Here is a 14,263-nt window from a genome sequence, read left to right as displayed (position 1 = left end):
TGCAATGAGAATCATCCAAACGCATTAGCTCAATTTCCAACGGGACCTTCTGCATTAACGGTCGAAAAAGCCTCTTACGTGTGATCTGCCTTCCACACACGAAATTTCATTGTTGATCTATGGAATAAGAAGTAGCTGACAAAACAAACTTAGGGTCATATTGACAGGCTGTCATTTCGTCGGTGATAATGGAATGTTACGACGAAACTCTCACCAAAGATGTCTTTACGACATCTTATTCTACAACATATCAAAGCGACTTTAAAAAATACCGCGATGTTTTAAGAACAACTTACGATTATGAAACGGGTCGAGCAGAAAAAATCGAGAAGAAACCCAAACCGTACGAACCAGTAGATCACAGTACTTTGAGAAAATTACGCAAAGATGTACAAGTTCCGTTCGAGATATTTTTAACACCTAAACCTATATTACATACTGATCCTAGGAAACCTTTCGAAGTAAGTTGCTCATTAGTCGTATACATTGAAAGAAAGTGAATGTTTTGAGGTTGAAGGAACTTAATCCAAGGCGAACGCAATCATGTCGAAGGATGAACGGTACCCGAGACCTAATTAGGCGTCTGCAGGAAATCTGGCCGAATTCCAAGGGCCCTACAAGAGCAGAGACCTTCTCTTTTCCGCAATGGCTCTGAGCAAGCAGAGACCAAGGAACCCAGTGCCTCAAAAGCGTCGGTTTCTACCGATATCGAAGCCTCACCGGTGCTGAAATTCCGGAACATCAGAGAAGCGAAGAAGAAAAAAACGCAGTTGAGACGACTCAAGGTTTAACGTCCCCGGTTGTTAAGTTTGCGACCTCCAACCACGGCTTTCAACCGAGAGGAAGAGGATTTGGTTCCAAAAGACTTGAAATTGCATCTGTGGTAAGGCCCCGCGGTAGCTACGCGAAATTGGAGGGACGGTCTTTGAAGAACAGCTGTCGTATTTTATTGGGGCAATCACGCGGTCTCCATCCGGCAGTGGAACCAAGTTACTGTAGTTTTTCTCTCTTCAGCTGATTCGTCAAAAGGTTCTAACCAAAGCACCCGCTTGGCATCTCAAAGGATGTCGGCTTTTGGTAATGCCAAGTGGGTTACGACGGGCCTAACAGGAGGCCCTTGGCCGTCCACTAGTGTACTGGAGCCAGATCTAGCTAATACGTAAAATACTGAACTCGTTACGATAAAAGTTAATATAGAAGAGAGATTGAGCAAGATATTTCTTTCCAATGGCTTAAAGCTTCTTATAGAAAGAGAAAAAACATCGGTAAACCACTGTTTATCTTTATTTAGTCTATTTTAATTGAAGTGCTATGACTTTGTTGATACGAGTAGTGGGAATTAGAAAGGAGGAGAATAGTGAGTAGAGAGAGATAGAGATTGGTGAAACGATGCTCTTTTTCTTTCTTCCAATAGTAGAAGAATAGTCGAAGACGCTTCCCACCATCCTCAATCCACTGTATACTTTGTACCGTGGTTTCTAGGTTATATCGGAAGCTTTCCTTACTTTTATTGTTCTTCGCATCAACAATTATCAATAAATTAGTTGTAGTGATGAAGTAAATTGTGAAAAGTGTAAGAATCGGTACATAAGATGATGCTGATTATTTTTTTTAAGGGTGATAACGGAGGAAATGACATAATTCTAACTGTCAGGGTTTAACTCATCTATTTGTTATGTTTGTAGGAATTGAAAGAAGTTATTAAAGTACCGAAAGAAGAAGCAATAAAAACTAGACCGAGAGTATTTATGTTGCCGGCGATACCATTAGATAACATCGAAGATCCGGCAATAAGAGATTTGCTTTGCGAAACCACGTACACCACCGAATGGGGCAAAAAAGAAAGAGAAGCCGCAGCGAATTTCAAACGAATCAAACCGAAAATCGATAAAATAGAAACAATCGATACGGTATCCTTGAAAATCAATCTAATGCCGGCTTTAGCTGAAAAATTTAGAAAGTCCGGCAAAGCTTGGGAGGACGACCAGCTTCGAGGCGATACGGATCCCACTCGAGAATTTTGGATTCGAAAAGAAAAAGAAAATCCGGTTATATGCGGAGCTTGTGTGGATCCGTTGAAAAACGTACTAACCGCCGATAAGAAGGAACTCATAAAGAATTTGATAAACCAAGATAATATGCGTTATCCGCACGAATTGAGGAGATGTAAGACCTACGAAGGATACAGACCGATGCTACCCATGGGAATACCTCTGGAAAAAACTAAATTACCTCACATGCATCCTTTAGTGACGGTTTCACAATCTTTATCTAGTAGAACTGTAGAAGAAATGGAAGAACTAATAAAAATTGCCGATTCATCGTATTTTCACTTTTACTCACCTCGTATGCTTCCGTTGTGGTAGTAGTAGATGTTTGTACGAATGTAGTTCTACTAGTTGCCGCCGTAATTTTCGGCGGAGCTCTGGAAGTAGATAACGGAGTCGAAGTAGTAGAACCTGGTGAAATATCTTGAGATGCGGTCGTTACTTTCTGCGTTTTCTTGCTACATAATACGTTTTGTGAATAGTCGCAAGAATCTGCAGCTTTATTGAAATAAAGACCTACGAAGAACAACATATTTTACGCATACAGGATCTTTCAATATTCAACTAAACGGAAACGCCATCAAATGGAACAAGGATGATTCCAAAACAGAACTAGAAGAGGAATGGAGAGTGTCTGCTTCATTCTAATGAAGGTTGGCAATCATCCTTTGGAATTCCCCACGAAGAAATTATCGCAAACAGGAGATTATCATCTGTGGCAGTCATTAAAGCTCTGAGCTCCAATCTTCGATCCTAGGTGGTTTGGAGAGGACAGAAATATACTCCTAGTGATGTATAACCAAAGAAGATCTATTCAAGTATCACCCGTCTATATTCCAGAGGAAAATTCACGTATTTTGGGGTTGCTTCAGCAGAAAGTTGCCCCAGCAAAAGGATTTATCCCGAAGGCTCAATTTTCGGACGTTATCGACTTGGAGTTCCCGTCCACTAACGATCGCTGCTCATCAAAATGATAACAAAACTAGAATAGGAACGGAGAGGACCAGGATTACACATTCTAAAACCTTGGGCAGTATTCTGATGAAGGTTGGCAATCATCCTTTGGAATTCCCCACGAAGAAATTATCGCAAACAGGAGATTATCATCTGTGGCAGTCATTAAAGCTCTGAGCTCCAATCTTCGATCCTAGGTGGTTTGGAGAGGATCAATCCTACGTATAATCCGAACACGTAAGACATAAAGATACTCCTGGTGATGTATAACCAAAGAAGATCTATTCAATATATCATTTATAGCAGTTCCTGGTTCTATAAGTATCACCCGTCTATATTCCAGAGGAAAATTCACTTATTTTGGGGTTGCTTCAGCAGAAAGTTGCCCCAGCAAAAGGATTTCGACATTCACCGATTACTCCAGCGTTTAATAAACTCTCTATGTCGTTAAAATGTATCGTTAGGTCCTGGTCGGGGTCGTATCCATGGACCTTTGTGATATCAAGATACCCAATGAGATGAACTCTGATCTCCAGCTGTAGTTTTCCGTTTCTCCCTACAAAGTCGTCATAAGATTGTTGTGTAATTTCAATTTATCCTAATTGGCGAGTATTTCCTGCTCTTGCAAACGATGAGGCTTGCTTTGTATCACATTCCTGCACCAATATGTCGCGAAGTTCGTTAGAATTTATGAGGACCAGCGCAAGTCTCCGTAAACGTCTCCCCATCTTATCTTTAATGGACTGTGAGTCTGGACTGTGAGCAGGCCAAGAAAATTACGTGATTTGCGTTGTTGTATGGTCTTCTAGAATCGCCGTCAGGTGCGAGCGTCAAAAGATATGCCACTGGTGATCTGTGATATGACTGGTGATCGATCCAGTAGTTCGAGAAGATGATCCAGCAACTGTCTAATGGCTTATTTTCACATTTCTCAATTTTTACCGCACTGGTAACGAGAAAACCGTCATTTCTAGCTGTTGTAGTCCTGCCTAGTCCTGAATCCTCCGCTGCTATTCTCGTTGCATACTCCAGAGACTTACAACAATTTGCGATAGACAGATAAAACGACTTAAACAAAAAATATGTTGGTTATGGTTTTTAGGAATTTAGTCGACGAGCGCCTTTTTTGTCCAATGTTTATAAAAACAACAAAAACTTCTTCTTCGATGAGTGATTATTAATCCTATTCCTAATGGTGTAAATCACGAGGAAAAAAGTTTATTTGACAACTTGGCGTGTGTTTTAATGGTCCAGTGTTTTTTTTTATAGTTTTGTACTTACCTGCAGGACATGTAAACTGATGAGCTACAATTCCAGAATCTCCAGCACCGCTCAAACACCAATAATACTTTTTACAATCCTTTGGATGCGGATAGAATCCGTCGTCTTCACATTTGAAATCTAAAATAACGATTTATTTCGAAATTATAAAAAAATCAAATTAATTTCGTTAAAGGACATCACCTCCGTCCATATCAGGAGTTGGCGGCGGAGCCGGTGTGGTGTAACTCGGCGTAACAACTTTAAGACTGCTATAACTTGAAGTTTCTTCTTCGTTTGATACATTCTTGGTATCCTTTCTTCTCGTTTTTCGTATTGTTGTAGATTCCTCTTCGTTTGTTTTGATTGTTTTTATTCTGAAATTTCATACAACAATTTTTTTACAGTGAAATATATGAAATATTAGAACAATCCGTGTACCTGTTCCTTCTCCTTGTTTGTATTTTTTCTGGTTTCTCAGTTTTTTCGTCTTTAGATGATTCCAGTACATTCGATGTTTTGGTTCTTGTTCTCGTTCTAGATTTCAACGGTTTTTTCGTTGGGGCGATGAGATTATCGTCTGTAACTCTGAAAATATCCCGATCACTCGTTACTGTCCAACTTTTAAAACTAAAAAATAGAAAAATTCTTACCCATAGGCTGCTAGCAGCGCTGCTCTACCTGCTTCAATTAGAGGATAAGGTTTGTTATGGCATTTTCCTCTAAAATCGTCATTGTCTATTGACCAAAACATGATTCCACCCAAGTTGTGCTCCGCTACGTATTCGGCTTTCCTTTTAACTATTTCTTCGTCGTCATATCCCACCCATTGATCATCTTTGAACGCGAACGGACCCATTACTTTTGAATTTGGCTGTTCTACTTCCCAATCTTGATCTTTAACGTACTGACAGATCTGAAAGATGAATTTATTCACGTGATTACGAGGATGGTTAGGTTAGGTTAGGTTAGGTTGCCCAATCTTTGACCACCCAGCCATTTTTTTAACTCTAGGAATGGAAAATAGTTCGAGTGGGCCGAATCTGGTGAATACGGCGCTTGAGGTAGCAATTCAAACTTTTATTCGTTAAATTTGACCATTGCAATACCGGATGTATGAGCTGGTGCATTGTCTTGATGGAACAACATTTTCTTCTTAGCCAAATTCGATCGTTTTTGCTTGATTTTTTCTTTCAAACTTTCGCATAACCCATAACAACCCAAAAAACTGACGCCATGACCTTGACTGCAGAAGGAACTGGCTTTAGAGCCGGTTCTCCCTTTTCAGTCAGTGAAAGACGTTTCCTTCATGGAAAAACATTGCCAAACACTCGATGAAAACATTTTCACGACGTTGTTTTTGTGTGAAGACGCGGTACCCATTTTGCGAAACGTATTTGTCAAATTTGACAAATGTTTAATCGTTTCCTAGGTCTCAAATACAACAAAAAAACCTGTTATAACATTCTCGTGTCTTACAAATCTCCTGCAAGTGAAAATTTAAGGTTAGGAAACAGGAAAAAGTTACTGGGGGCCAGATCTGGTGGATACGGTGGGTAATCAACCCATTCATTAGAATTAAGAGTCTTACCTCGTAGTAAGCTAAGTATCCATTTTCTCTCGTAGCTTCTCCCATATTTCCAGGTCCGTCTGCAGGAGATCCAATATCAACAGCATCGGGATTCAGGAGTGTAAACGATCGACCATAAGTTGGAATACCGACCACCAATTTACTCGGATCCGCTCCATTTTTGAGATAGTGTTTGATAGAATAATGCTAGAAATGAATAATTAACGTATTATAAGATTGTTGTTGCTAAATTTTCTTTTTTTAATTAAACAACTTACCACGTTTAAATCCGAATCATAGTTATATTCGTTTTCTTCTTCCAGCGAGTATAATGGAGCATGATGGTTGACGGAAGGCTCGAAAGCGGAATGGTAATCATAACTCAAAATATTCATCCAGTCTACGTATCTGCAAGAAATTTTTCTACGTGACTTTTCTATCTGACTCACGCCCAATGTTTAACATTCCGTAACTTTTACAGGGACAACCTGTACAATCTAAAGATAGCAAAAATGGATTTTTCAGTCGATTTTTTATCGAAAAGTTCCCCTTTGTTTAACTCGATAAAATTTATGGTTTAGGAGATATTTAGATTTTTAAATCGTTGTACATACCAAGTTAACAATCCGTAACTTTTACAGGGACAACCTGTACAATTTAAAAATATCAAAAATGAATATTTCGATAGATTTTCTAGCAGAAAGGTCTGTTTGTTCAACTCGAAAAAATTTATGGTTTAGGAGATATTTAGATTTTTAAATCGTTGTACATACCAAGTTAACAATCCGTAACTTTTACAGGGACAACCTGTACAATTTAAAAATATCAAAAATGAATATTTCGATAGATTTTCTAGCAAAAAGGTCTGTTTGTTCAACTCGATAAAATTTATGGTTTAGGAGATATTTAGATTTTTAAATCGTTGTACATACCAAGTTAACGATCCGTAACTTTTACAGGGACAACCTGTACAATTTAAAAATATCAAAAATGAATATTTCGATAGATTTTCTAGCAGAAAGGTCTGTTTGTTCAACTCGATAAAATTTATGGTTTAGGAGATATTTAGATTTTTAAATCGTTGTACATACCAAGTTAACGATCCGTAACTTTTACAGGGACAACCTGTACAATTTAAAAATATCAAAAATGAATATTTCGATAGATTTTCTAGCAGAAAGGTCTGTTTGTTCAACTCGATAAAATTTATGGTTTAGGAGATATTTAGATTTTTAAATCGTTGTACATACCAAGTTAACGATCCGTAACTTTTATAGGGACAACCTGTATAATCTGAAAATATCAAAAATGAATATTTCGATAGATTTTCTAGCAGAAAGGTCTGTTTGTTCAACTCGATAAAATTTATGGTTTAGGAGATATTTAGATTTTTAAATCGTTGTACATACCAAGTTAACGATCCGTAACTTTTACAGGGACAACCTGTACAATTTAAAAATATCAAAAATGAATATTTCGATAGATTTTCTAGCAGAAAGGTCTGTTTGTTCAACTCGATAAAATTTATGGTTTAGGAGATATTTGGATTTTTAGATATCAACGAAACCGTTCGCCATAAAGAGTAATTCTGAAAAGAATTATCATAAATTGTAATTATTTATTGAAAATACTTACAGGAAGTCAGTTATACTTATATGATCCCCTCCCCACTTCCTAAATTATGTGAAAAATCATTTTTTCTAATAGGTGAATTGACCGGGGAGGTCCATTTACATGGCCACAACATTCTCCTGAATTAAATGCATTGGATTCATTTTTGGGGGAATAATTACGCAAGCATAAGTCATTTTATCACGTGTTATAGTCTATATTTTTTTATTAATGTCCTATTGCTATTATTTTTCGAATGGAATAACGACAATATTGCGTTAAAACAAACAAACGCGAGATGGCGGAAGTGTCAGTTTTTTTTCGCGCCGATTTTTATTGGAACAGTGACCGAATTTAGTTGTCGTAGAAAAACGACACAAGTGCAATTGTGCTAATTGGGTTTTTGATTTAATCCAATTTTCAGCGGAAAATTGACGTTTGTACAAGTTATGACGATTTTTTCTTAATTTGATAAACAACAAGTGCAAAAAAGGAAACTTTTGTCAAAATATTTCAATTCGCATTTGAAAATTTCAAGATTCAATAACGGAAAAACGATGTTTGGAAAAAGCTTTTCGAAAGAGCTCCGATGAAAATCTTTTGTATAAAAATTGACACAGTTATAATAATAATAAAACGATTATCTATTTTTCGGAGAAAAAATCGAAACTACCTCGTAATTCATTCAATTTCCAATAAAATCAAAGCTGGATCATCAACTAATAAATTGATTAATATCATTAATCAAACTCCATGTTTAAGGTTACTCAGAAATTGCCCCTCGCAAAAGTGACAGCAAATTATACCCCGATTAATGTATAGATGTACACTTGTAGAACAAGTTTTTTATGAAGGCCATTCTATGTATTATAAATCTGTCAAGTGGTTACATTTTTTTACCTGGTTATTTTTGGCACGTCGAATCCCTTATTAATGTATTCTATCCCAGCAGGTACGGCCATTGTTAACAATAATCTTGGTCTTCCTGTTTTTTCTGCTTCCTTGTCGAATTCTTCTCTAAGATCCTGAAATATATAATTTATTTCTAAATATTACAAATATCTGTGCCAAAAATATATAGACAAAACAGAATAGAAGGATTTTGGGAAATGATTTAGGTGGTGGATCCAGGTTTCATCTAAAATTACGAATCAACGTCCAAAAAGGTTGAAATTTTAGTGGGAATCTTTCAACTCATGCGTATACAACATTTGATACAACCCTCGTATAGTATCTATGACGAAGGAATTTGACAGATGACATGTGACATTTGGCGGTAACTAAAAATGAATTATTAATGAATAGTCCTCGTAAGGAATATAGATTATTTCCATTGGAATATTTAGGTGAAATAATAGTTATTAACCTTGACATTTAAAATATATCTATTTTATTAATCATTTAAATAAAATTTCAATACCATTTAGCACGTTTAGAACACCTGAACTTTCACTGTTAGTAGAAACTGAACCTTTTTAGAACAGTCTTAATTTAGTTGTCTAAACATTTAAATATCAACAATAACTACAAGGTGTATAATAATATTTCGATTTTTACGATTTTTTTTGTACGAAACCAAAAATATTTCAAAATGGAGAATTCAGAAATTGGGTAATTTTATATTTTCGCTAAAAAATTGAAAATTCGATGAATTTTTTTTTCAATTTGTTCGTTTTTACAGCGGATTTACGAAAAAAATTATGGGAATATAAAAAATTAAAACATATTGGTTAGGTTAGGTTAGGTTAGGTTAAGCTAGGTTAAGTGAGGTTAGGTTAGGTTAGGTTAGGTTAGGAGGAGGTCAATTGATTTGCTTTTCAGACCCCCCTTTCCTCGCCCCGCTCCAAATTTTCTTTAACAATCAACCTTAGTACGATACCTTTTTTTAATGGTGAAAATTTTCAATTTTTCAAAGTTAACTTTTAATATTGTACAATTGATTACAATAAGTGATTTTAAGAATGTTTTTGTTCATATAAATTCAATGATTACTTAACAAAAAAGGTGTATATTTGAGAAAAAGTCAATTTTAAGAGAAATTGTTATTATTTTTAATTGTAAAAATATGATAAATCAACATTTTTGTATAATTTTTTTTTTCAATTTGTTCGTTTTTTCGTGTAGATTATGAAAAAAAGTATAACAACTTCATTTGATTATTTTGAAAAAAGTTATCGACAATTATACGTGAATCAGTGCATTTTCATGAACATTTAAAGCCCTGAAACTAATATAAATTTCAATTTTTTTTATTCCCATAATTTTTTTCGTAAATCCGCTGTAAAAACGAACAAATTGAAAAAAAAATTCATCGAGATCGGATGATTTTTCGATTTTTTAGGTCCAAAAAACGAGGGGACCGCGAAAGTATAAAATTACCACATCCTTCAAAATGTTAAAAAAAATGAAGATATTGTGATAGCAGATTCATTTGAACATTGATTTAGAGTTTATATCAAGTAAACTACCATAACTGGCACGTGTGGGTGCTAACGTGATACCTATGGAGATGGGATCGTTCATAACCATATTCGGTATAAAGACCAGTCACCAGTTAAATTTACCACCTGTTTAAGTAGAGCTGTCGATTGATAAGAAAGGCAAAAGGCTTCTTTATGCGTATCTTAGTTCGCCCCATACCAGATGGTTCTAAACTACTGGAAGATGTACCAACAAAACCGAGAATGGGTTTTGGTTCCATCGGTAACTATTTTATGGTGAGCCAATCAGCTTTGGGCACTCAAGAAGTACACCTCATCTATCCCGTAAGATAGTTGCCCTAAACTTCTTTTCTGATAAGAATCACAAACATTTTCTGAGTATTTAGCACTCCGCAACTAATCTTTGAATTGTTTTCCAATAAGAGGTGTTATTTTTTTTTTTAAAGAAAATGCCATTTTTTGAGATAAATGATCGGATGTTTATTTCATTATAAAGAGGAAGGTATGCCGTTAATAATCAGCCAAATGGCCGCCACGACTGCGCTTACAGGACCATATCCTTTTCATGAAATTTTCCGTAACCAAATTGCAAAGCGGCTGCCCGATATCCTCACGAATTCCATCTTTGAGGTCTTGAATCGATGCTGGACTGGACTGGCGTAGACCTTATCTTTCTTTGTTGGCCCCAAAGGTAAAAGTCGCAAGGTGTTAAATCACAAGATCTCGGTGGCCAATTGTGATCACCTCTTCGAGAGATAACACGGTCCGGAAATTTTTCCCGTAAAAGATCGAGATGGTTTCGTTGCTTGTGTGACACGTCTTGTTGAAAATAAACGTTGTCCAAATCAATACCATCCAATTCCGGCCATAAAAAATCATTAATCATCTCTCGATAGCGCAATCCATTCACCGTAACTGTTGCTCCAGCCTCATTTTCGAAAAAGTAAGGTCCAATGACACCGCCGGACCATAAACCGCACCAAACAGTTATGCGTTGAGGGTGGAAAGGATTTTCAACAATAACTTTCGGGTTTTCCGAGCCCCAGATTCGACAATTTTGTTTATTGACGTAACTACCAAGGTGGAAATGAGCCTCATCAGTTAAGATGATTTTCATGCATTTCAAGGAACCAATCAGCAAAGACACGACGTTGTTGATTATCGGCCGGCTTGAGTTCTTGTGTTAACTGAACTTTATAGGCCTTAAGACCCAAGTTTTTATGCAAAATACGGTGTAATGACGTTTGTGGAATGGCTAATTCCAAAGAACGACGAGGAATGGACAAATCTGGGTTTTCTTCAACACTTTGGCCTACAGCAGCAATATTCTCAGTTGTTCTTGAGCGACGTGCACGGGTTTTATTCTTCAAATCACTAACTCGTCCCAACAGCTCAAATTTTTCCACCAATTTCTGTATTGCGTCGACCCAAAAATGTTTTAGTTTTACGAACCGTCTCTGCCAAACTTTCACCATTTTTATAGTGAATTTTAATAATTTCAATGCGTTGTTGAAGCGCGTATCGTTCCATTTTCATTAATGGCGTAGTTTCTACTTGTCAAATGTCAAAAAATGACAGCTTTAAAAGTGACATTTACCGAAATAGCGGGCTGTTCAAAATAACACCTCTTATTGGAAAACCCTAAAAGTATTGAAAAAATACAGACTAAAATTGACTCGCGAGTTTGCAGGATCTTCTAATAAAAAAATTCGTTAACAAATATATTTGTATGCCTCAGATCTATCCTGAGACGAATCTAAAAGACGCAAAGACGCCGGATCGCTTCGAACTAAAATTTAGATGATGATTATAAATGATTTTCTACAAACCTGGACTAAAAGTGGATAGTTATCCTTATCCCTTGGTTTTCCACCGTCCCTAAAAGACGGATACTCCCAATCAAGATCCAATCCATCGAAATGGTTCAGTCTTAAAAATTTAATGGCGTTTTTAGCGAATTCCTTTCGTCTTTCTGGATTCGCCACCATAGATGAAAATCTACTCGAACCCTCGTTCCATCCGCCGATCGCGAGCATGGTCTTCAAATTCTTGTTGTAAGTTTTCAATCCTGTGAATTTCGCGTAACCTCCTGGAATATTCGATAAAAAAATAACGTACAGGAATCGAACTGGGACTCGTATTAGAAAATATCCAACAACTGAATTGATTTTTATTAACTTCCAAGGAGTTAATCCTTGGGGCATTCTTGAGGTTTATTTATCTTTGATCTTAACCTACGACTGAGGTTCTTGAAGTGGTGGTGGTCTAAGGAAGGCTGGACATTGAAGACGACCGCGATTAATAAGTTGGAAGTTTTCGAGATCTGGTCGTACCGCAGAATCCTTGGACGGCTCGATTAAAAAACTTTTATTAACAATAAATCAGAAATTATCTATTTATAACAAAGAAACAACGTTCTGCTTCTCGCTTATTATTATTAAAATAATTTCTGGTTGTTATTATCAAATTATTTATATAACAACAAAGTTGTTGCAAAAATTACGCGGTTTGTCGATATTCAAACCGCGTAATTTTCGAATCACTTAGAAAACGAGAGTATTTTGCATATAATTGCACTTCAGAATTGTTAAATGTGGTGAATTGCAAGCTGTAGGGGAGATTGGGTATATTTTATTATAATAAAACGTTTCCCCCCAAAATTTTCAAAACAGACAAATGTTTTGATGTGTCTGTGCGTTATCTACGCGGGTAATTTCTTTCTCGTTAATAAAGGCGAATTTAATCATTCATATAGAACATTATTCGCCTTTACATCAACTTCTTATGCTTCGATATCATTTGCTTCAGATCCTATCTCATCCATTATCATTCAGTCTTCCATCTACAGCTTTTACCCTCGGATCGAAGCAATTGAAGAAGGAAAAGAGATTATTACAATAGAAATGAAAATTGCTTCGACTGTAACACTTAAAAAACAAGTTTTTAAAGACATTTCTGGTTCACCAAGAAAACCTCATTCCAATAGTTTCTTCTTTCCATTCGCAATAATGATTTTTATTAATTTGAGCCAATGAAATTTCGACGGTCCGTGGTCTTCGATTGTTCTGGCGTTTCAATCGATATTCTAGCTGCCTGCAGCGTAGCTTCCCTTTTTGAATGGACTCGTTACTTAAAGAGGAGTTTCAGCTGCTTTAAAAACACTCTGGTTACTGTTGTCTTCTCATCTCAGGCATTTGTAAAGAAGAACAGAAGAATTAAAGCCGAAGAGTGAGATGTACAATAATGAATAGCTTCTAACCACAAAAATGACACCTAACCTCAAAAATTCAAATGGTTCTATACTGCATATTTACCTTTCTCTATATCTTGATACTTGTCGAAAGGCTTGAGCGTGTTGTCTTTGGTAAATCCTCCAAACGCATATATAAGATGTGTGCACAAATAGGGGTTGATATTTTGGGGGCTGAATTTAGCGTCGCCCGGTCTGTACACTGACCAATTCGTATAATAGCAAACGACGCGCATCTCCTTTGAATCTGAAATAAAAAAAAAAATGTAAAATAACTAAATATTGAGCCGTTATTTGCGCACTGATCTCGTGGGAGTGCGCCAACTCGTGATCGTGGTTGATACGAAGATTAGACAACTCGTGAAGGAAGATGATGCCGCTGATGAAAAACAAAAATAAAATATTTATTTTAGTAAAAAATATTTTACATTTTAAACGCATATAACATTTTGTATATATAAGAAACTTGTTCCGTAAATTTATATTTTATTTGGTTAACCTAACCTAATTTAACCTAACCACGGCTTCTCAAATAATAAAAATTCATTTCTTTTCCATTTTCCAGCCTTACAAAGTGGATTAGATACTAAATTCCAGGTAATAATCTTATTGAATCAGTCACGAGTTGTATTATGTACTCCGGCTACCTTTTCGTCTACCTGAAATATCCATTTTAGTACCTGATAATGGAAAATTTCTAGGTTGCCATTTATGGGGTATAGTATACTAGATTTGTGTGCTAGAACTTATTATAAACCACCATAAAGACGAGATATGGGAGCATTTTTGACATCCTGGACGCCTACCATAGTTTAAGCAAGTCTTGTAACCAAGGATTGACAAGACCACTTCAATGTCTGCTAGAAGTGCCTTAAAGTTTTGACGTGAGATGGGTCCCTAGGCCAGCTACTGTGGAATTTTTATAATTCGGCGAATTCGCGCGGCGCCTTTCACATTTTTTATAAATAGCGGAAGCGCCTTTTGATGTTTCCTTTTAGAACTTTCTATATATTATTTATTTATTTTTATATTATATTTATTTCAAATAATTTCAAGGAAAGTCTATTTATTTGTTTATTTTTTTTTCTAGAACTTTCTAGAATTGTATATAGGTAAATAAATGATTTGT

The 14,263-nt window shown here is 36.1% G+C and overlaps 1 protein-coding gene and 1 long non-coding RNA gene across 2 annotated transcripts in view; one reads left to right on the top strand and one right to left on the bottom strand.

Annotated features, from left to right (window-relative positions):
* The window catches only part of LOC130903897 (mucin-2-like), a 56,803-nt gene that overhangs the window by 8,011 nt on the left and 34,529 nt on the right, over positions 1-14,263 (bottom strand). The window contains exons 3-12 of the mRNA XM_057816266.1: positions 13,199-13,381; positions 11,714-11,973; positions 8,344-8,468; positions 6,111-6,240; positions 5,854-6,039; positions 4,916-5,178; positions 4,704-4,850; positions 4,467-4,639; positions 4,284-4,403; positions 2,344-2,564 (exon numbers count right to left, since the gene is read on the bottom strand). Coding sequence (XP_057672249.1) covers positions 2,344-2,564; positions 4,284-4,403; positions 4,467-4,639; positions 4,704-4,850; positions 4,916-5,178; positions 5,854-6,039; positions 6,111-6,240; positions 8,344-8,468; positions 11,714-11,973; positions 13,199-13,381 — 1,808 coding nt within the window. The remainder of the gene's footprint in view (positions 1-2,343; positions 2,565-4,283; positions 4,404-4,466; positions 4,640-4,703; positions 4,851-4,915; positions 5,179-5,853; positions 6,040-6,110; positions 6,241-8,343; positions 8,469-11,713; positions 11,974-13,198; positions 13,382-14,263) is intronic.
* LOC130903900 (uncharacterized) overlaps positions 1-14,263 on the top strand; it is a 23,499-nt gene extending 9,236 nt beyond the window's left edge. Inside the window, exons 2-3 of the long non-coding RNA XR_009060789.1 lie at positions 6,156-6,203; positions 13,836-14,263. This is a non-coding gene — a long non-coding RNA (uncharacterized LOC130903900). The remainder of the gene's footprint in view (positions 1-6,155; positions 6,204-13,835) is intronic.

Source organism: Diorhabda carinulata, chromosome 2 (assembly GCF_026250575.1).
Source record: "Diorhabda carinulata isolate Delta chromosome 2, icDioCari1.1, whole genome shotgun sequence".
Lineage (NCBI taxonomy): Eukaryota > Metazoa > Arthropoda > Insecta > Coleoptera > Chrysomelidae > Diorhabda > Diorhabda carinulata.
The sequence above is the reverse complement of the archived record's forward strand: the minus strand, read 5'-3'. Positions and strand labels throughout refer to the sequence as shown.